At 43.9% G+C, this 22,669-nt stretch overlaps 1 protein-coding gene across 2 annotated transcripts; it reads left to right on the top strand.

Moving 5' to 3' along the window:
• Positions 1-1,237: 1,237 nt before the first annotated feature.
• On the top strand, positions 1,238-22,485 carry LOC120740758. 2 transcript variants are annotated; one of them, XM_040043232.1, is made up of 10 exons: positions 1,238-1,362; positions 9,282-9,638; positions 11,558-11,671; positions 12,094-12,438; positions 13,017-13,355; positions 20,372-20,713; positions 20,786-21,121; positions 21,650-21,734; positions 22,096-22,162; positions 22,280-22,485. In XM_040043232.1, exons 1-9 carry the CDS (start codon positions 1,320-1,322, stop codon positions 22,136-22,138), a joined length of 2,004 nt encoding a protein of 667 aa, XP_039899166.1. In that variant the 5' UTR covers positions 1,238-1,319; the 3' UTR covers positions 22,139-22,162; positions 22,280-22,485. The 2 variants fall into 2 exon arrangements, with proteins under 2 accessions (XP_039899166.1, XP_039899167.1); XM_040043233.1 differs by lacking the exon at positions 9,282-9,638 and having other exon boundaries at positions 1,254-1,362.
• Positions 22,486-22,669: the final 184 nt, after the last annotated feature.

The following is a 22,669-nucleotide window of genomic DNA, read 5'->3' as shown; positions in this document are numbered from 1 at the left end:
CTTAAACGTGCTGCTGTTGTTTAGCGCGACATCCGCTGGTTTCCTCTTTCGGCGCAAAGTGAGCGATAAACAAACAAGAGAGCCGATCAGCTGATCATTGATCAGTTTCATGATTGAAGTGGAAACAGAAGAGGGAGGGGGAGAGAATGAGAGAAGAGGCAGCTGTGCAGCGTAAACACAGAATAACTCCAGCTTTGTGTCTTTTTCATTGTAGCTAAATTACGGGACAAACTGTTCCTTTTCACCTCAATAAGAAACGCGTAATATTTTCTCTGAATACCAGACGGGACGGTTGGCAACTCTAATAACTTATGAACAAAATAAAGTTCAACATCAGTAACTTCATAGCACCACCCAGCTGTATAGAAACTCCGTCATGCTAGCTAGCACGCAGTACGGAAAAAGTCAGAATAACGAAAATAAACTCCAACTAAACTTGGTTTATATCTGACCCAGAGAGACTGCAGGTCATAACTTCTTACCTGAAGTTCAGTTCACACTTGGACCGGCGGCCGCCTCGGGTCTCTTTTCCTTCTGCGTCCCTTTTCCTTCATCCACCTGCTGCCTCCACCACTTGCTAATGTTACTGAATCTGTGGAAACTCCGCGATGCCACCACACGAAGTAACGAGTAACGAGCCTATCTAAATCCCAGTAACGACTAACGCGTTCCTGGTTTTGGCATAATAACTAGTTACCGTGCTCGTTACCACAATAATAACGTAGTTACTGTAACGCGTTACTTAACAACGTGTTAGTCCCAACACTGGTTCTGAGTGACCAAAAGCGTAGAAAATAAACAAAAACAAGAAAAGTGCGAGAGAGCGCAGTACCGAGGCTGCCATCCGTGGCGCCATCTAGAAAGTTTCTTTCGTGGAGATACAGTGGCTTTCAAAAGTATTCGGCCCCCTTGAACTTTTCCAAATTTTATCACATTACAGCCACAAACATGAATCAATTTTATTGGAATTCCACGTGAAAGACCAACACAAAGTGGTGCACACGTGAGAAGGGGAACGAAAATCATACATGATTCCAAACATTTTTTACAAATAAATAACTTAAAATTGGGGTGTGCATAAAAAAAGAATGATAGAGAGAATAAAAATAGAGCTTTAACAGAGTTTCTGTTGCCACTGCAGCACTTTTCTCTCAAATGGGAGAATGAAGTCTCTGAATACGTCTCTATGAGCTTTTACTTTGAAGGTTGAAACTGAAAGTAAAACTTTCTCATTACAGCTGGAAAGTTAGAGCCGTGTGAGTATTTGGGTGTTGGGTGGAGCAGAGGTGGGACCAGGTTATAGTCTTTGTCACAGGGGGATGGATGTCCCATGCCTCATGCCCTTCCTGCTGCTCGTGCACGGTAAGAACTTTGAACCCGTGTATAGTTGGGCTGCCGTCAGCCACAGGGGGATGTTTTCATTATTTACCGTTCCCTGCTGCAGTCAGTGAATAACAGAGTGCTGGGTGAGCCACTCTCAATCTGTTACTCTCCAGGGTTATCTGCTTTCAATCCATCCAGTCTTCATCCAAAGACGCAGGTGGCTCCTGGCCTACATGCGAAGTAGTTTTATATTTTACAAATAAAGTTTTTTCTCCAACTGAACACACAATTTGTTTTAACTCTTATATGTAGTTAGTTTAAAACGTGTGATCAGGATGTTTCACAACCTTTTCACAATAAAGCAAGGAGTTGGCTGACCTTGGGTGACCAGTAGAAACTTTTATTAATATTTTTAAAACAGAAGCAGCACAAACATTTGACATCAGTTTGGTCTGATTTGAAGAAGGGAGGGGGGCAACTTCACTCACTTTGTTTCAGCACTAGCACAGGGACAGACAACCCTTCTTTTCCTTCGTCTCTGCATTACCTCATAAATACGTCATAATGCTTGAACTCTAATCTTGAATGCTCCCACACCCTCTGCCGTGATCAAACGTTTGCATTTCACTGCTGCTTGTGTGCCAGGAAGAAATTTCCGTGCGTGTTTTTTTTTAGCTGGATAAAAAGGAATTTTTTACCCCGCGGCAGGAATGTTCAGGCTCAAAATGTCTCCATATCATTCATGACAGATTATAGGCCAACAAGTTATTTCCAGCAGTTTGGATGCAGGCAATACATTTTTTGCTAAATAACAGCAAATGTGTGTGTGAGGATTTGTCTAACAGCAGACAGAGAAGCGCATGTGCTGAAGGAGCTACTTTTACGGAACAGCTACTAAAAAAAAAGGAAATAAGCATGACTCATGTCATGTGAGAGGACTTTACACTGAGTTTCAGGTCAGATTAATAAGGGGAGGTTTGCATTGACGTGAAACAACAAGCTTGCTGGAAAGGAAAAAGTGGAGTTTTAAAAACATAGAGGGTAAAAATATGAGCTTCCCCAGAAATGCTCAAAGTACAGAAAACCGAAAATGAAACATCTGAAACTCAGAGAAGCGCTGGTGTTTGAAAATGGGAAGTTTACTCATTTCATTTTATATAAACTCAGTTCCACAAAAGTCCTGACTGTAAAATCTGAATAAAAAGAGAGTGCAATGATTTGTAAATGTCATGAAACAACAAGTTACAGTTGTTTACAGTAGAAAACAAAACATTTTTCAGCTGTCTCTGAAGTATTATAGGTCTATGTGTCCTCTCCAGTGATGCGAATAACGGCGTTACAAGTAATGGCGTTATTACTTTACTTTTTTCAGTAACGCAAGTTACAGTTACTAACAAGAAAATGCGGTCCGTTGCTATTTTTCAACAAACAGACGGTTGAAGCTGTGTTCAGCTTACTGCACCTTATATTAGCTGCAGGAAGTAGCTGACTACGTAAGTAATCTGGGCGCTACAGCTTTAAGCAGCTGCGCGCTCCTGCGGACGGTTTTCACGATCACTTTCTAGCACAACACCTGGAGCTAAGGGGGCAAAACAATCACATGACTGCTGCTGTTTGACTGAGGAAGAATAAAGTAATCGTGGTAAGCTAATTACATGACCACTTAAAGGCAAAACAACAAGGTGATATATACCAGTTTTAAATTGTGTTGAAAAACCAGAGTCATGATAAACAATACACGTGTTTTTTTCCTCAGTAATTCCATCACGTTTACTGTCTAATGTTAGCGCAGCAAGAACTCTCTGCTTATGAGCAAAAACAAACAAACAAACCAAAAAAATAAGTTTTAGGAGTGACTGAGAGAGAGAGAGAGAGAGCAGAAAAAGAGAGAGAGCAGGTTTTGAAATGTGAGAGATTTGTGACGTTTAGCGTGTTTGGACTGTGTAGTTAATGCGTTGGCTTGTGTAGTTAGTGTGTAGTGTTGTGGATAGTTTTGTGTTGTGTGTCAGAACAATGAGGCGACTGCTGTCTCCAGGTAGAAACAGGAGTGATACACCTGCTGCTGTCAGACCTGCAGGTATCAGGCTGTGATGTTCTCCTTTATAGTGGACAGAAATTATGTTTTTGGAGTGGCACAAATAAATTGTGGCATCTTATTAAAGAACAGCTGATTGTTCTGTAAATAGTTTGAAATGGTTATTTAAAAAAAGGGTAAAAGATAAATGGATGCAAATAACTTTGTTGTTTACAAAACTTGTGCATAGGATTTTAAAACTGACAATTTATATTTGCATTCAAAGTTATGAAATATGATTCATTAAACATGTTTGTGGTTGTTACAGTAAAAAAATATCACTTTTTCTACTCTGATTTTGTGTTTTTTGTCTGATTTTAGATCAATTGTGTTAATACAGTATGTCAAAATGAAAAAAAACTGTAAATTCAGACACGTTAGGTTGTGCTGAAAAGAATGATACCAAACAAGGCAAAGTAAATAGTCTTTAAAGGTAAAGATCAAAAGTAGTTAAAAATGGCCAATTATACCCTGGACCCCAGAGGGTTAAATGTTTTTTTTTTTTTTTAAGTAACGCGATAGTTACTTTTCAAGTAATTAACTTTTTAATTTAACTAGTAATTAACTTACTTTTAGAATATTGTAACTCAGTTACTTTTTTGTGTTATTTTATTATGTATGTTGTATTCTTGTACAGCACTTTGGTCAACGCTCCTGTTGTAATTAAATGTGCTATATAAATAATTAAAGAATTAAAGAATTTTTAAAAGAAGTAGTAACTAGTAACTATAATTAATTACTTTTTCAAAGTACCTTGCCCAACACTGGTCCTCTCTAACTGGTCATCTCTAACATCAGTCTGTGACCTCAGGACAGCAGCGGTTCTGGTCTGATGGAGGTTTCCAGCTGTTCCAGCAGTCCTGGCTCTGCTTCGTCCTGTCGTTGAGCTCATGATGCTCCAGATGTTGTCGCTGGTGACAGGTCTGAACTGCAGGCAGGAGTAGATGCAATCTGCAGATTAGCATCCTTCTGCTCAAACATTAAGGCCATCCATCCATCCATCCATCTTCATCCGCTTTATCCGAGGCCGGGTCGCGGGGGCAGCAGCCTAAGCAAAGAGGCCCAGACCTCCCTCTCCCCAGCCACCTCCTCCAGCTTATCCAGGGGAACACCAAGGCGTTCCCAGGCCAGCCGAGAGATATAATCTCTCCAGCGTGTCCTGGGTCTGCCCCGGGGCCTCCTCCCGGTGGGACATGCCTGGAACACCTCACCCAGAAGGCGCCCAGGGGGTATCCTTGTCAGATGCCCGAACCACCTCAGCTGGCTCCTTTCGATGTGGAGCAGCAGCTGCTCTACTCTGATCCCCTCCCGGATGGCCGAACTTCTCACCCTATCTCTAAGGGAGAGGCCAGCCACCCTTCGGAGGAAGCTCATTTCTGCCGCTTGTATCCGCGATCTCGTTCTTTCAGTCACTACCCACAGCTCGTGGCCATAGGTGAGGGTAGGGACGTAGATCGACCGGTAAATTGAGAGCTTCGCTTTTAAACTCAGCTCCCTCTTCACCACGACGGACCGGTGCAGCGTCTGCATTACTGCAGCTGCAGCCCCAATCCGTCTGTCGATCTCCGGCTCCCTTCTCCCATCACTCGCGAACAAGACCCCGAGATACTTGAACTCCTCCACTTGGGGCAGGAACTCATCCCAGACCTAGAGTGGGCACTCCACCCTTTTCCGGCTGAGAACCATGGCCTCAGATTTGGAGGTGCTGATCCTCATTCCCGCTGCTTCACACTCGGCTGCGAACCGTTCCAGTGCGAGCTGGAGGCCCTCACCCGATGAAGCCAACAGAACCAGATCATCCGCAAAAAGCAGAGATGAGATTGTGAGGCCACCAAAGCGAAAGCCCTCCGCCACTTGGCTGCGCCTAGAAATCCTGTCCATAAAAATTATGAACAGAACCGGAGACAAAGGGCAGCCCTGGCGGAGCCCATCACCCACCGGGAACGAGTCCGACTTATTGCCGGCAATGCGAACCAAGCTCTTGCAACGGTTGTATAGGGATCGAATGGACCGTAGCAATGGGCCAGACACCCCATACTCCCGCAACACCTCCCACAGGACACCCCGAGGGACACGGTCGAATGCCTTCTCCAAGTCCACAAAACACATGTAGACTGGTTGGGAAAACTCCCATGCACCCTCAAGTATCCTCGAGAGGATAAAGAGCTGGTCCAGTGTTCCGCGACCAGGACGAAAACCGCATTGTTCCTCCTGTATCTGAGGTTTGACTAGCGGATGAACTCTCCTTTCCAGCACCCTGGCATAGACTTTCCCAGGGAGGCTGAGGAATGTGATCCCCCCTGTAGTTGGAACACACCCTCCGGTCCCCCTTCTTAATTTTCTCAGTCGACGTCAGCAGCGCTCTGCCAGCACTATACACAGTGCAGGTAGAGCACTGCTTTCCCCTCCTGAGACGCCTGACGGTTTGCCAGAATCTCTTCGAGGCAGTCTGAAAGTCTTTTTCCATGGCCTCTCCAAACTCCTCCCACACCCGAGTTTTTGCTTCAGCCACTGCCCGAGCCGCATTCCGCTTGGCCTGTCGATACCTGTCGGCTGCCTCCGGAGTCCCACCGGCTAACCATGCCCGATAGGACTCCTTCTTCAGCCTGGTGGCTCCCTTCACCTCTGGTGTCCACCATTTGGTTTGGGGATTACCACCACGGCAGGCAACAACCACCTTGCGGCCGCAGCTCAATGCAGCAGCTTCGGCAATGGAGACGCTGAACATGGTCCATTCAGACTCAATGTCCCCAGTCTCCCTCCTCCTTGAATCGCTACCTTATCATGGTGGAGGGGTTTGTGTGTCCCAGGGATCCCAGGGGCTATGTTGTCTGGGGGCTTTTGCCCCCTGGTAGGGTCTCCCATGGCAAATTGGTCCTGGGTGAGGGACCAGACAAAGAGCGATTCAGAAGACCCTTATGAAAAGAATATCGAGGGAACAGTTTACCCTGCCTGGGATAGGGTTACCGGGGCCCCGCCCTGGAGCCAGGCCCGGGGAGGGTGCCCGAGGGCGAGCGTCTGGTGGCCGGGCCTTAGTCCATGGGGCCCGGCTGGGCACAGCCCGAAGAGGAGACATGGGCCCATCCTCCCGCAGGCCCACCACCCGCAGGAGGAGCCATAGGGGTCGGGTGCATTGTGTGCCGGGTGGCGGCCAGGAGCGGAGGCCCTGGCAGACTGACCCCCGGCTGCCAAGACTGGCAATAGGGAAAAACATTAAGGCCTTCCATGAAAACACATCTGCATCTTTTTAATTTATTTATTTTATTTACTTTACACCATTTCCCCACCTTTGGAAAACTCACAGGCACAGATGAAGCTGGGGTACACAAACTGTAAAGCCAGGTGGAAAAGGTTCTGATAAGATGTATTCCTCATTCCCCAGTACGTTAAAGGATCCTCTGATCTTGGAATGTTTCTCTTCGACACAATACTAAGGGGTTGGCAGTCCAGGGGTTGAAACCAATATCATTAAAAAAAATGATGATAAAGCTGTTCAGTGTCAATATAGGCCGACCTGTGTTCATTCTCAGTGTGTTTGTCTCCTCATTTTCATGTTTGGCTCTGTTTGGCTACCTAAACACTGAGGAGGTGCTTGTGTTTGTGTAAAAAGCTCCACAGAACAGATGCGACATTCAGCTTGCATAAAATGAAATAAATAATTTACACTGCAAGTCACATTGTTGTTTTTCCTATTCTGATAGATTACACTGAAACAGAGACAGACAAACAGTCTGGTCAAACTATTCCCTTATTTGCAGATAAAAGATAGATGATCCCACACAGCAGAAACATTTCTTTTTCTTTCGGGCTCCATTTTGTTATGGAGAGATGTGTATTGTCATTTTGTTGTAGAGAGATATGTATTTTTTTTATATATCTTTGCGAGAGTAATTTTGTGTTTTTTCTTTGGTGGCAACTCATTCCGTTGGCAGATGCGGATGCGGTACCTTTTAAACATAGTTTGGCGCGTTGCCAATGAGCGATACAGCAGCTGTATCGATCACCTGACTTTTTCTTAAAGCGACGCACGCATTGATATAGGTTTCGCTCAATGAGCTTGATACATGCGTTGGCGCGTCAGTGTTGCTGGACCCATCACTAGCGTAACTCAGCTCATAACCTTAGCACCTCGGAGCAGTGTGCTCATGTGATAGAGCGGCTGTGCGAGACCTCTTGGCGGTCTGGTTTAGTATTAGGAGCCTCGCTATAAACTGGCATTTCATTTCCGAGGAAGTGATCCCAGAGAGAAGTAAAGCAAGTGTGTAAGTTCATCTCTGAATGTTTGTAAAGCATTCCCACGTTAAGATTAACAACAGATATATGGAGCGACTGCCTCTCTCTCTCTCCTGCTGATACTTCAATCATGAAACTGATCAATGATCAGCTGATCTGCTTTTCTGTCGGACTCCTGTCTCTATTGTTTGTTTTTGCACCAGAAAGAGGAAACCAGCTACTGAACAACAGCAGCACGTTCAAGCTTGAGAAGCTGTTGTTAGAATTTATTTTATTTAATATTACTTTCTACACCAGGATCTTTTTCTACGTAGCTGACAGCTGGTAACTGTGCAGGGGCGGATCTAGCAAAGTTTAGCCAGGGGGCCCAGGTAGGGCATCAACAGGGAAAAGGGGGCACAAAGACATACTTTTCTTTCTTATTCTCATTTAAAATGTCGAGCTTTTAATAAATAATTATCTGAATCTTACACCCAAAGTTTTAATCTGATGTAAAATGTATAGAAGTCCTTTGCTGTATATAATTAAATCTAATTGGCTGTAGCTCAGGTGGCACAGCAGGTCAGCCACTAATCAGAAGGTCGGTGGTTCGATCCCAGGCTGCCTCCTGGCTGCATGCCAAATATCCATGTTTGCCTACTAGTGATGGTCAGAGAGCCCGGTGGTGCCAGTGACCGGCAGCCTCGCCTCTGTCTGAGTAAAAAGCGCTATAAAAATGCAGGCCATTTACCATTTAATATATATCCCAGCAAGCTGTAGTACTTTTTCCTTTGGGAAGGTACCATCTGTGCAGTCTGCAGTCCTGTTGAAGAAAGATGTTGAATCTTTTTAAATATTGTAGAAAAATAATTGATTTCTGTGCTTTTTTTATTTTTATTTTTTAAACACACGTGCATTAAATTAATGTTGATTGTGTTGATTAAGCATCACGAGGCAGAGGGTGGAGGGTGGTTCCCTATTTTTTTTTTATTGGGAGTTGGAACCCTATTAGTTAGGTTGCTTAATATTTCTGCTAAGCACTCTTTAAAATACCAGAATAGGGAGGATGGAGCAGGTTTAAGTTCATTAGATTGATCAGTATCGCTGAACTATGAAATATTTTGGGTGCAGTGTATTTTTTATTTTATTTTTTTATTTATTTATTTATTTTTTTTACATACAGGTATAACAGAATAGCTTTAGTGTTTTGTTTTTAAACTTGAGTATGAACTTATACAAAATGAAGCAAGATATAAAAAAAAAGTTTTATTGATTATTAAATACACTATAATGGATTCATATCGATATCAGCAGATATCTAAGTTTATGATATCGGTATCGGACATAAAAAAGTGGTATCGTGCCATCTGAAGTTAAAACCAGTCAGAGCGGGCACGCTCCGTTTTGCCTAACTATTTTTAAACCCCTGTAGCACTGCAACCACGTAAGCTAGCACAATAAAAGTTTTTGCATATGAAACCCGAGGAGTTGTACTTATATCTTATGCCATCGGGTTGTCCTAGGTCATGGTTTCCTTCCACTTATAGCTTTGCAAATATTGCACACTGTCGTCATTACTGGTACTAATTTAAAACCTGTTGTTAGAACTCATCCCTACATGTGACCCACACTGTGGACAGACTGAATGATGGGACACTGTTTCTCTCCTCAGTTTCCCATCATGCCTCAGGGGTGGAGGTGTATCAGGTGTATGAGGGGGAGGAGTCTGTCCTGCTGCCCTGTCAGGTACCTGTTAATGTTTCCAGTAGCTCCACAGCAGTGGTCTGGGACCGTGATGAGTTCAAGATCCCAACAGTCCACATGCGTGTGCAGAGCAGAGATGATATTCTGAATGATCAGAACCATCGTTACACCAACCGAACATCGATGAAAGCCGACGCCCTGCAGACTGGAGACCTCAGCCTCACCCTGAGGAACCCTACAGTCTCTGATGGTGGGACCTACACCTGCATCGTCCGCAAATATGGACAAGATCAGAGCAAGACCCATGTGCAACTGAAGGTCAAAGGTCAGTGTGTGAAATCAGTCAGTACTCAGTATGATGCCTTTAAAATGTTGTCTGTCTGAGATGTTGTTGCTCTGAGCTCACAAATCATGACTGACTAATAATACACATTCCAAAACACTGACTAAAGGTTCCTGGGCACTTCATTAGGTACACCTGTAAGCTGCTCATTGATCTAAATATCTAATCAGCCAATGTCATGACACCAACTTACTGCACTTAAAACAACCTGCAGAAGTTCAAACTAACCAACATAATGGAGAAGAAACTATGATTTCAGTGACTTTAAATGTGGCAATGATTGCTGGTTTGTGTATTTCACAAACTGGTGATTTGCAGGGATTTTCCCTCCAGTCAGTTTACAGAGGTTTGAAACACAGAAACACAGCACACCACACTTATCCACACCAATCAGGTTAGACCAGAGCACAGACTCACTGGACAACAGAAGGTTGACACATGTTTACTGGTTTCTGCTGCAACATTCAGATGGTAGAGTCACAGTTTGGTGAAAACATCATGAAAGCATGGATCCATACTGACTTGTACCAAAGGCTTAGCTTGCTGGTGGTATAATGGTGTAGTGGAGATTTTCCTGAGACGCCTTTGGCCTCTTAAATACCAACAGAGCATTGTTTAAACCCCACAGCCATGAGTACTGTTGCTGACTGTGTCCATCCCAGAATGACCTCAGTGCACCGTCCTCTGATGCTTCCTGCAGGATAACAAATGAGTAACAATGAGTTTGCTGCACTCAGAGGGCTTACAGAGTTTCAGATCTCAGTCCAACAGAGCATCTTTTGTCATGTGAAGGCTATGTGCAGGCAGGAATAGGACCCAAAGTGCAGACTCACGGCAGGCAAAAGTGTACTTCAAAACTTAGCTTTTATTGCTGGATGGCAAAACGTAACAAAAATCCAAATAAACTTGGATAAGCAGGCAGCCGGGACGCACGCACGCACGCACGCACGCACGCACGCACGCACGCACGCACGCACGCACGCACGCACGCACGCACGCACGCACGCACGCACGCACGCACGCACACAGCATAAATGAGGGTAGATCGCAGCACAGACACAGAGAACACAGGGCTTAAATACACAGAGGGAGCAATCAGGGAATAGGTAACAGGAGGAAAACACAGCTGGGGCGAATCAGGCCTAACGAGACAAGGGGAAGCAAAACCAGATACATTAACATCAGACAAGGACCTTCAAAATAAAACAGGAAACATAACACAGACTGAACTAAAGACACATGGGACCAGGGCAGACAGACACTGACTGGACACGAGGATATAGCAACTAAGGATTACACAGAGACATAAACCATAAGACATGACTCTGAAACCAAAGACTAGAAATGATAAATAATATAATAAACTCAAAAACCCTGGGTCAACGACCCAGGCATCCTAACATCTTTGCTATGTGCTGGAACAAAAGAGTCACATGATAAATGTGCAGCATGTCTGTGATGATGTCACATCTGAGCCATTAATAAGCAAAGGAACAGGATACCAGCAAGGTGTACCTAATAAAGTGTCCAGTAAGGCTCTGTGACAGTGGCTCTGTAATGGTGTGAAAGAAAAACAGATGTCCGAGTGACTCCAGCAGGGGGAGCAATCTGACTTCAACACATATACACTCAGTGCCACTTTATTAGGCACACCTGTTCAGCTGTTCTTTAACAAAAATATCTAATCAACCAATCACATGGCAGCAGTTTAGTGGATGCTAATAAAGTATCTGGTTAGTAAAAACCTATCATCTTTTCACTTATAGGTTGCTGACATCTTGCTAGTTTATCAGGAATGGCACATCTCTGAGCTGTAGATTGTACAGTCCGCCAGCCCACACTTTTGTCATCTGCTGTGAATTCATCATGTTTCATGTCCAGGTTTCTTCTGTTCACCACAGAGCGGCCTCCGACTTGGCTCTGGGCTCTCTTTGTTGTCCTGGCTATCTTGGCTCTCCTGGCTGTCAGTGGGATCTTCATGTGTTATAGATATAAATGGATCAAACCCCCAGCAGGTATGGTAGTTTGGTTTGTTGTTGGTTTTTTAAAGCAGCAATAAAAAACAAACAAAAAAAACTCACTTTTGCAGGGATCTAATGAAGAATTCCCAATACTTATGAAAATAATCATGATTATCATTTTGATCGGGGTTGTGCATCATACACATTATATACATTGTACGATAAAGCAGCACTGGACAGGCAGTAATAAAAGAATGATTATTTCCTCATCGGGGCTTTGTGGGCACTCATTTCCCTGCAGAGGAAGCTGGAACCAGATCAGAAGAAGCTAGCTAATGTGAACGTGACTAAATGATACATTGTTAGTAGGTCCACTTCAATCTGAACAATCACCTGCTCTTTGAGGTCCTGGTAGACTGATGTGTTGGTTGTTGGTTTGTGTGCACAACTCATGATCTGCTCTGTTGTCCTCACAGACAGCCAGGTATTGATGGTGGAGATGTTGGAGGGAGAGAAAAAGTCTGTCCTGCTGCCCTTTAAAACCACAGAGGATCTTCCCCAGGACGCAACAGTGGAGTGGAGACTCACTGACCCCAAACACATGCAGGTTCACGTGTATGACAGTGGAAAAAATCAGCCGGACAAACAGGACGAGGTGTACCAAGGCCGCACAGAGATGAAGGAAGAGCCACTGAGAGATAAAGACCTCAGTCTGAAACTAAAAGAGCCCCACGTTACTGACACCGGAGTCTACACCTGCACCGTCAGCAGCAAGGATGGAAGCCTCCTACTTCAGAAAGTGGTGTCTCTCACTGTCAGAGGTGAGTGGAACAGCTTTGATTGTCTTCTGGATCCATATCTGTACAAGATCAAACTGCTGGTGACACATTTTCGATTGATTGAGTTTAATGTATCGTCTCGTTAACTCAGGAATTAGACTTCCACACTGCTGTTTTGTTCTACGGAGCTTAACATATGGCCATACTATGTCAGGTCTCCATGGCAACCTATTCTACCTATATGACAACAAATTTACCACCGTCAATACAAAAACACAAAAATGACACTGAACCCAAACAAAGGTTTGATCCATGCAGTGCAGCAGAGACTGTGATTCCTGCTGCCTCTCTGCTCTGATAAAACAAAAACGCTCTCAGTTTCATGCTGAAGGGTAGACGCTGTATGTGTCTGCAGGTGTCACAGAATAAATCCAGAAAACTAAAGAAAGCAGCAGAAAGCAGCACTTTGTGCAGCCTCACACATCAACACACAAGCAGTCGAGCTCAAAGTCAGAGAAACACTGAAAACAGGAGCTGCTGGTTACACAGCAGAGGACATGATGGAGGATCCACCTCACTGATGTCTGTCTGTCTCATGTTCTGCTGTGTTCTCCTCTCAGAGAGCCAGATGGAGACGGTGGAGGTGACAGAATGGAACAAGTCTGTCCTGCTGCCCTTTAAAACCAAAGATGACCTTTCTCAGGATGCCACAGTGGAGTGGAGACGCTCAGACTCCAAACACAGGAAAGTTCACATGTTTCAGAGCAGCCAGCACCTTTCAGGTGAACAGGAGGAGATTTACAGAGGTCGCACAGACATGAACAAAGAGGCGCTGAGAATCGGAGACCTCAGTCTGACCCTGAAAGACCTCCGACTAACTGACAGCGGAGTCTACACCTGTACTGTCTGCACGCATGGAAAAGTCCTGAAACAGAAAGTGGTGGTGCTCAGTGTCAGAGGTCAGTAAGCACATCAGAGAGGCTGTCGTATGTTGTCAATTCCTTTTGTCAACTCTCTAGACTCCATTGACTGTATGAAAAACATGAATCTGTGGTCTTTACAAGAAATCTAGAGGTGTCCTATCTAGAGTTGGCTGAGATGCAATATGAAAAAGATCCATCTTTGGCAGGTCTTTTTCATATTGAATCTCAGCCAGTATTAAAAATATATGGTCTTTAGAGCTGCCTACCAATGGGTTGAGGATTGAAGCCAGAAACATTGATCTTTCACCATCTTACAGTGCTGTGATTGCAGGCATTCCCCAGCTCTCTGTAAATGGCATTTTTTTTTAAAAGAAGGCAACATTTTGAACTGTTTTTCATGTTTTATCATATGTCATTAATTACAAAGAAAAAGCTTAAAATAATTTTAACCTCCTTTTGGGCCTGGTATGAAAAATCAATGGGAATAAAGGAACAAAGGTGGGAAGAGATAAGAGTCTAAGGAGCTTGGAAAGAAAACCATCTGGACTTCTTTAAGTTGCTTGAAGACATTTCACCTCTTATACGAGAAGGTCCAACATTTGCTCTTAGAACTGAAGAAGCTTTTCAGATGAAACATCTTCATGCAATTTAACAAAGTCTAAGGAGATTTTCTTTCCAAGCTCCTTAGACCTCAATGACCTACATGACTGAGAACCTTCACAGACAGAGATCATCAGTTTCAGTACTGAGTAAAGAATGGATGGTTTCCTTTGATCAACAGGTTCGAAAAGCAATGGCTGAAATTTCTCTGAGTTTCTCTGTCAGCTGTTTACAGGTATTTTTCTATACAGTGGTCCAACGTTTATCGTGGGAGTTATATCCTAAAAATTACCCGCGATAGCTGTAATCTGCGTAGTAGTCAACGCTATTGTTTTAAAAATTATTATAGATGTTTTAATGCTGTAAATACCCCTCACTACACACTTTATACACTTTTCTCAGACAGGCATGAACAGTTTCATGTTTCTCTCTTAAAAACTCTCAAAATTCAAACCTTCATAGAAAAATAAGTCCATTATTACAGAAGCAAACCAAAGATCAAACCCTGTTTTCAGGTCCAGAACATGGAAATAGAGCAGCTGCCAGAGAATTCAACATTAATGAATCAATGGTGCAGAATTGGAGAAAGCAAGAGTAAAAAGTTGAGTAAAATTTGACTTATCTGACTGTTTTGTTTCACTTATTGCACCTTATAATCTGAAAAATACGGTAACTTCTACCTTCCTTTAGCATGTCCAGAAGCCCAACTTCTTGTGCGATGTTTAGCATCAGCCTCTGCCTTCTGGGTGCTACCGAAGGTGCCTTTGACAGTGCAAAATGTTTCGTCAACATTATTGTTTTTGTTGGCGAGAAAACTTACAAGCATACAGTACAGCACTTCAGAGTCACACTGCTAGCGATCGAAGATTTCTATAAGTTTGACAAGCTGAACACATTCTGTACTGTACAGGAGATGGACAGGAGATTGTTTGACAATGGTCTAGAGCCAATCAAGACACAGTACACAATGCGCTGTTAAAAAAATGCATGCAAAATTGCACTCAAAAAAAATCTGTGAAACAGCAAGGCCGCGAAAGGTGAACCACGTTATAGCAAGGGACCACTGTACATCCATCCATTCATGCTGAGTGCTTTCTTTAACTCCACAAAACACATCTAGACTGGTTAATTTAATGAGAGATGATGAGATAGCCTTTATTTGTCAGTTGCAGGTCTTTTGCCCATAACCGAGATGACAGACCTTGCCGACCGTACATACAATACACAAACATCACATTGGGGAGACAGGTCAGGCCAGGTAGCGAGGAAAGAAAACGTCGAAATGTGTAACACAGAAGGATAATACAGGAATGCACAGGTATCAACACACCATAGCACAATAAACACAGACAGTAACATGGGAAAGTGTTCCAGTGTGTACATCTGATCTGGGACCGCTGCAATCTTTTGACTGCGCCTCCAACTGACCCAATGTCCACATCAGAGGGGAGGTAAGCGTTGGAGGTGGCGTTGGATCCGGGGTAGGGAGGGTGATGTGTCAGTGAGTGCTTATCAGTATCAGTATATGTCTGTGTGTGCGTGTCCATAGTTCAGCTGAGACAGTGTCCTTCGCCCTGCCAGGTTAAGTAAACAGTCTTCCAGCCAACCCAGGTGGCCTTGCATGGAATGGGAAGGAACAGACTCAACACAGTCGTTATCAGGGAGTTTTTGTTCAGCTCCAGCCTTGAGCTCCGGCCTTGAGCCCACAGCTAGCGCCGAAGGGGTCGCCAGATTATGATGGTAATTTTTCTTTCTTTGCGACAAGTCATGAGAATTTCAAAGATGTTCTTTAACACTCCGACACTGGTCTCTCAATCTCCCGTTGGAGAACCGCGAGCCTCCCGATGATGGTATCAAACTTGCTGGTGTTTTCATTCTTTTGCCCAAACAGGTGATTCTGAGAACTCACAACTGCAGTGAGCCGTTCTGCGATGCAATCCATCTTTTGCTCAAGGGTGTTATTTTGAGCAGGCCTCTCCTTGATGTATCCCAATATATGTTCAGAGGTGTTATTCTGAGTATTTACGGCAGCTGTAAGTGCCTCCAAGGTCTTAACCATTCTGCTTTTGAGCCCGTTCTGAGAAGTCGCCGCTCGTCCCATCGTTTCAATCCCAGCGGGCAGCCTTGTGGGGGTTTGAACAGCCGGATCCGCTGTCTTAATTCTCCGATAAGCCATGGCCAAGCCAGCTCCAATCAGCAAGAACCCTGTTATCATGGTTCCGAATAGGTAGATATCTTCAGCGTCCTCGATCGACAGTCCCGCCAGGCACACGACCCTCCATTTCTGCCACCTGTCCATCGTGTATCCGGCAGGGAAAGTCCCTCCAGGGCACTCGGGCTCTCCCAAGCCCAGACTTCTTGTTGAGAAAAGGGTGTCAATAGCATTCAGAGACCAGTTGATCAAATCCATAATTCTCTTTAGGTTTTTAAACCATTAAACCTCAAGTATCCTTGAGAGGATGAAGAGCTGGTCCAGTGTTGGTCAGTGACCTAGAAGGAAACTACATTGTTCTTCCAGTATCTGAGGTTCACCCTATCATAAACTTTGCAGAGGAGGCTATGGAGTGTGATCCCCCTTTAAGAATGGAAACTCCACCCCAGTCAGACTCTGCTTCCTCTACATAAAAAACAGTTTCTGGCGGACAGGATAAGGTCCTCAAAGTATTCCTTCCATTGCCCGACAATATCGTCATTAGAAGTCAGCAGCACTCACCCGGACTATAGACTGTGAGAGTAGCACACTGCTTTCCCCTCCTGAGTCGCTCGACAGTTTGCCAGAATCCCTCTAGATAGACTGAAAGTCTTTTTCCAGACTCCTACCACAACCTGATTTTGCTTCAGCTACCGCCCAGGCCATGTTGTGCTTAGCCTGTTTGTACTCATCAGCTGTCTCCTAAGTATCACAGGGAAACAAAGCCTGATAAGACTCCTTCTTCAGCCTGATGCCTCCCTCAGAAAACTGTCAAAGCTCAGCTGGATGTGGGAGTTAAAGATACTATGGACAAATTCAAATTCAAATTTTATTTGTCACATACACAGTCATACACAGTACAATATGCAGTGAAATGCTCTGACAACTGCTCGTGACCTAAAATAAAAGACTATGAATAGGATAGGAGATAAATATGAAAATTAAAACGAAGGTTAAATTTAACTAGGAAAGAATAAAATAAAATATAAAAATTAAAGTTAAAAATAAAATAACTGTACAACAAAATACACAATACACAAAATACACAATATAGAAAATATATAAGAATATATGAAGAAATATAGAACAATGAGAGCAGCTGTACAAGTAATAAATGGTAATGAAAGAAATGTAATGTCCAGGGTTGTGCAATCCACATATTTAAGTGCCTTGTGCAGTGCAAATATGCTTAAAAGTGATTTATTTAAGTGACTTTAAGTGACTAAGCGAGTGATTTGATTAGATGTCCACGCAGTGTAGTTGTGCAGCGGCCACTAGTGTAAACAAATGTCCAGAATGTCCCTTGTGTGTGTAAAAACCATATGTGTGGGTCAGTACTATGTGGTGGTGTGATTGAGAGACCGTATCGCCTGCGGGAAGAAGCTCCTCCTCAGTCTCTCTGTGTTGGTCTTCAGGGAGCGGAATCGCTTTCCTGACCTCAACAGAGAGAACAGTCTGTTGTTGGGATGGCTGAGGTCCTTCACGATCTTCCTGGCCTTGGTCCAGCACCGCCTGCTGTAGATTGAGTGCAGGTCAGGGAGCTCGGAGCAGATGGTGCGCTCAGCTGACCGCAAAACCCTCTGTAGAGCTCGTCTGTCCTGCATGGTGCTGTTCCCGAACCAGGTTGAGATGTTTCCCGTCAGGATGCTCTCTATGGTGCAGGAGTAAAAGTTCCTGAGCACCTTGGAGGGCAGTTGGAAGTCTCTCAAGCGTCTGAGGTGGTAGAGACACTGACGGGCCTTTTTCACCACGGTGTTGATGTGACAGGACCATGACAGGTCCTGCGTGATGTGAACTCCGAGGTATTTGAAGCTGTCCACTCTCTCCACTGGGCACTCGTTGATGACGGGGGTCTGGTAGTTCCTCTCCTGCTTAGTGCTGAAGTCCACTATCAGCTCCTTTGTCTTACTGACGTTTAGAAGGAGGTTGTTCCTCTGGCACCAGTTCTCCAGATTCCTAATCTCCTTCAGGTAGGCCGTCTCGTTGTTATCAGAGATCAGGCCCACCACGACGGTGTCGTCAGCAAACTTGATGATGGTGGTGGAGCTGGTAGTGGCCACACAGTCATATGTGTACAAAGAGTACAGCAGGGGGCTCAGAACACACCCCTGGGGGGCTCCAGTGCTGAGAGTGGTGGAGGCTGAGACATGTCCGCCCATCCTTACTGCCTGTGGTCTGCCAGTTAGGAAGTTGGTGATCCACTGACACATAGATGAGCTGAGTCCCAGATGCTCCAGCTTGGTGGTGAGTGTGGAGGGAATTATGGTGTTAAATGCAGAGCTGTAGTCTATGAAGAGCATTTTAACATAATTCCCCCTTCTAGTGTCCAAGTGAGTGAGTGATGTGTGGAGGAGATGAGAGATGGCATCGTCTGTGGAACGATTTGGACGGTAAGCGAACTGTAGTGGGTCCAGTGTGTCTGGTAGTGAAGAAATGATGAAGTCTCTGACCAGGCGTTCAAAGCACTTCATCACTACTGAGGTGAGGGCTACAGGGCGATAGTCATTGAGAGAAGCAGGGTGGGGTTTCTTCGGGACAGGAACAATGATGGACTCTTTGAAGCATGTGGGGATCACCGACTGAGATAAAGAGATGTTGAATATCTCAGTGAACACAGGAGCTAGCTGGTTAGCACAGACTCTGAGGATACAACCTATTTACATTGCAGATTCTTACTGAAAGCATCAAAACTATGAATGAACACTCATGGAATTATTTAGTAAACAAAAACTGTGAAATAACTCAAAACATGTTTTAAATTTTTGATTTTTTGCAACAGCCACCCATTGCTTTGATTATTGCTTTGCACACTCTCAACATTTTTTCGATGAGCTTCATGAGGTCATAAATGTCTTCCTGAAATGGTTTTCCAACACCCTTGAAGGAGTTCCCAGAGATGTTGAGCACTTGTTGGCCCTTTTGTCTTCACTCTGCGGCCTCCACTCTTGTCCCAAACCATCTCCATTGTGTTTAGGTCAGGTGACTGTGGAGGCCAGGCCATCCTTCTTGGTCAAATAGCCCTTACACAGCCTGGAGGTGTGTTTGGGGTCATTGACTTGTCGAAAAATAAATGGTGGTCCAACTAAATGCAAACCGGATAAGATGGCATGTGGTAGGATGTTGTGGTAGCCATGCTGGTTCAGTGTGCCTTCAGTTTTGAATACATCCCCCACAATGTCACCAACGTAAAACAGCAGGAGAATCCAAAAATCCAAAGATCTCAAATTTGGACTCATCAGACCAAAGCACAGATTTCCACTGGTCTAATGTCCATTCCTTGTGTTTCTTGACCCAAACAAATCTCTTCTGTTTGTTGTTTTTCCTTATTGTCTAGTCATTGTTTCTTAGCAGCTATTTGGCCTGATTCACACAGTCTCCTCTGAACAGCTGATGAAGAGATGTGTCTGCTACTGGAAATCTGTGTGGCATTTATCTGAGCTCTAATCTGAGGTGATGCTAAATTGTGATTTCTGAGGCTGGTGACTCAGATGAATTTATCCTCAGCAGCAGACGTGACTCTTGGTCTTCCCTTACTGGGGCGATCCTCATGTGAGCCAGTTTCATCGTAGCACTTGGTGGTTTTTGTGACTGCACTTGGAGACACATTCAAAGTTTTAGCATTTTTCCTAACTGACTGACCTTCAGTTCTTAAAGTAATCATGGACTTTCATTGCTCTTTACTTAGCTGTAAAGAATTCTAACTGTTGTCAAATAGGGCCGTCAGCTGTGTACCAGCCTGACTTCTGCACACACACCTGATGGTGCCAACCCAATTAAGAAGGCAAGAAATTCAACCCTGACAGGCACACCTGTGACGTTAAAATTATTTCAGGTGACTACATCATGAAACTCATTGAGGGGAGGCCACAGTCAACAAAACAAAGAGTGCCGAAAAAGTTGATTCTGTTTAGCTGGATGTAGCGTTATGTGGGAGAAATGTTTTGTCACTCATCCAAGTGACTTCTTCAGTCTCAGCTGACTGCAGATTTCCCCAATCTTATAAACAGTACATTTGCATAATGACTGAAACCAGCCCACTAAAGGATCAATGGGTTTGAGGTCAGACAATTTGCACATAAATGATCAAGGAACTGACCTCACATGTGTTGCTCAGAGGAGATTTTTTGATCAGTGTGGTTCTCTCTTTGGTTTTGTAGAGTTATTTTCCTCAGATAAACTTTTGTTAGGATCTGACACTGTACAAATGAAATGCAGGACATAGCTTATGTGTGTCTGTACAACTTGTTTCTCCTTTCTTCAGTCTACGAGCTTCAGACAGTGGAGGTGACACGGGGGGTGAAGCGTGTTCTGCTTCCCTTCAAAACCACAGCTGACCTGCCTGAGGACGTCAGAGTGGAGTGGAGACGTTCAGACCTTGAAGATGTGAAGGTCCTTGTTTATGAGAACAGCCAAAAAAAGCATGAAGAGCAACACCAGGACTATCAAGGCCGCCCTGAGATGAATGAAGAGCTACTGAGAACCGGAGACCTCAGTCTGACCCTTTACTACCCTCGACTTACTGACAGTGGAGTCTACACCTGCACCGTCTACAGAAAAGATGGAGCCATCCTGAAACAGAAAGTAGTGATACTCACTATCAGAGGTCAGTAAACTCATCTGAGGCCAGTAAATTTATAATTTGTCTGTATTTACAGCTCATGTTGTATTTTATCAGGCTACAAGGTGGAAATAGTCGAAGTAACAAAGGGGAAGAAGTCTGTGCTGCTGCCCTTTAAAACCACTCTTGATTTACCCGATGATGTCACAATCGAGTGGAGACGTGGTGATTCCAGAGACACAGTCCACACCTATCAGCACGGCCAAAACCTGCTAGAAGAACAGGGGCAGGATTATAGAGGTCGCACAGAGATGAATGAAGAGCCACTGAGGACTGGAGACCTCAGTCTGACCCTGAAAGATCTCCAAAAAAACCACAGTGGTTTCTACATGTGCACAGTCTCCCAGGGTGAAGACATCCTGAGACAGAAAGGAGTGACGCTTACTTTCAGAGGTAAATGGATCACAGAGGTCAGTAAATGCAGCTTCCTCCAGCTTCTGCTACTTTAGTGGAGGAACTGCTGTGAAAACAGTAAGCATCCATTTCTGTTGAGTGTTAGATGGGTCAGAAAGAGATTCACATAATAGACTTATTCTGAAACTATATATATATATATAACAATATTCAAACATTATCTATTAGTGTTATTTTTGGTTCTGCTTTGTGTTTAAATGAGGAAAGGTTCTCATAGATTTCTTCGATTTCTCTGGTTGCAATCTTGATTCCAGTGATTCAAATATTCTTGATGAATCACACCTGAGGTTAAAGACACATTAAGAGCCACGTGATGTGTGTAACCACTCTGCTATTTTAAATTTGTTTTATGTCTCATGCTTTTATGATTGTGTAAACTAATTTTTTTTATCTTGCTTTTTATTATTCTGATGTGTACAGTGTCCTTGAGTGTTCTGTGCTTTCAAATAAAATGTATTATTATTATTAACTGAGACTTTGAATCACAGTTGTCTGTTTCCTCTGCAGGAAAACATGGTGCAAGCTTTACAGAGCTGTTTCAAGGTTTCCGAAAGAAGAGAAAATCCATAATTGATGGACCTTCTTCCTCTGTGTAAAGTTATCTTCCTCCCTCTTTCTCTTTGTCATGTGTTGCAAAGTTGACGTGAAATGTACAGACTAAAGCTGTATCATTTAAAATGTATTCTTAACGCATCAGCGCACATCCTGCAGGTTTAAATCCAATATTTGGTAAAGCCTCAACTTACATCAGAACCTGAATACTGAAAGCATTGCTCATCTATCTTTCAATCCCCTTTTATTGATCAAGTTTGTCTTATTTCTATTATATATCGAAATTGAATCAAGTGAATCATCATTTGATTGTCATGTTAAACTGGAAACTGGAAATAGCAATGTTACAAATGTCGATCATTTGGTTGCCCTGACCGTCTGTTTTGTATTCCCTGGACCAGGATTTATGAATCTATTCCTCTCACGGCTAATGAAACAACTTGATGTTAAATTGAGGAGAGCTGGCAGGTAAGTCATCGTCCACAGCCGTTCCTCTCAGAAATGTTTGATTCACATTACATGCATATCTGGGTTTGGTTCGTTGTTGTATGTCTGACTGACTGTTCTCTCTCACATTTGGAACAGGATGATCCTCATCTGATCATCTCATCTGTTCATCTTCTGTCTTCCGGAGTACCACAAGATCTACATCAGGGCAACTTAGTTTTCCCTGAATATTCATCTTTGGTTCCACTTTTGTGTGGAGTTTGCATGTTCTCCCTGTGTTTGCGTGGGTTCTCTCCGGGTACTCCGGCTTCCTCCCACCGTCCAAAGACATGCAGCTTGTGGGGATAGGTTAATTGGATAATTCAAATTGCCACTAGGTGTGAATGTGCGAAAAAATGTGAGTGTGAATGGTTGTCTGTCCCTATGTGTTAGCCCTGCGACAGATTGGGATAGGCTCCAGCGCCCCCCGTGACCCTGAAAAGGATAAGCGGAAGCGAATGGATGGATGGATGGTTCCACTTTTAGAAA

The sequence above is a fragment of the Simochromis diagramma genome, unplaced genomic scaffold (assembly GCF_900408965.1).
Source record: "Simochromis diagramma unplaced genomic scaffold, fSimDia1.1 OVJJ01000768.1, whole genome shotgun sequence".
Classification (NCBI taxonomy): Eukaryota; Metazoa; Chordata; class Actinopteri; order Cichliformes; family Cichlidae; genus Simochromis; species Simochromis diagramma.
This window is presented reverse-complemented; position numbering and strand designations above follow the sequence as displayed.

Excerpts from the sequence above, each read along its gene's own strand:
- LOC120740758 (XM_040043232.1), top strand. The coding sequence starts at position 1,320 with ATGGATGTCCCATGCCTCATGCCCTTCCTGCTGCTCGTGCACG. Across the intron at positions 9,639-11,557 it reads TGTGCAACTGAAGGTCAAAG|AGCGGCCTCCGACTTGGCTC; the intron begins GTCAGTGTGTGA and ends TGTTCACCACAG. Across the intron at positions 21,735-22,095 it reads GATGGACCTTCTTCCTCTGT|GATTTATGAATCTATTCCTC; the intron begins GTAAAGTTATCT and ends TCCCTGGACCAG.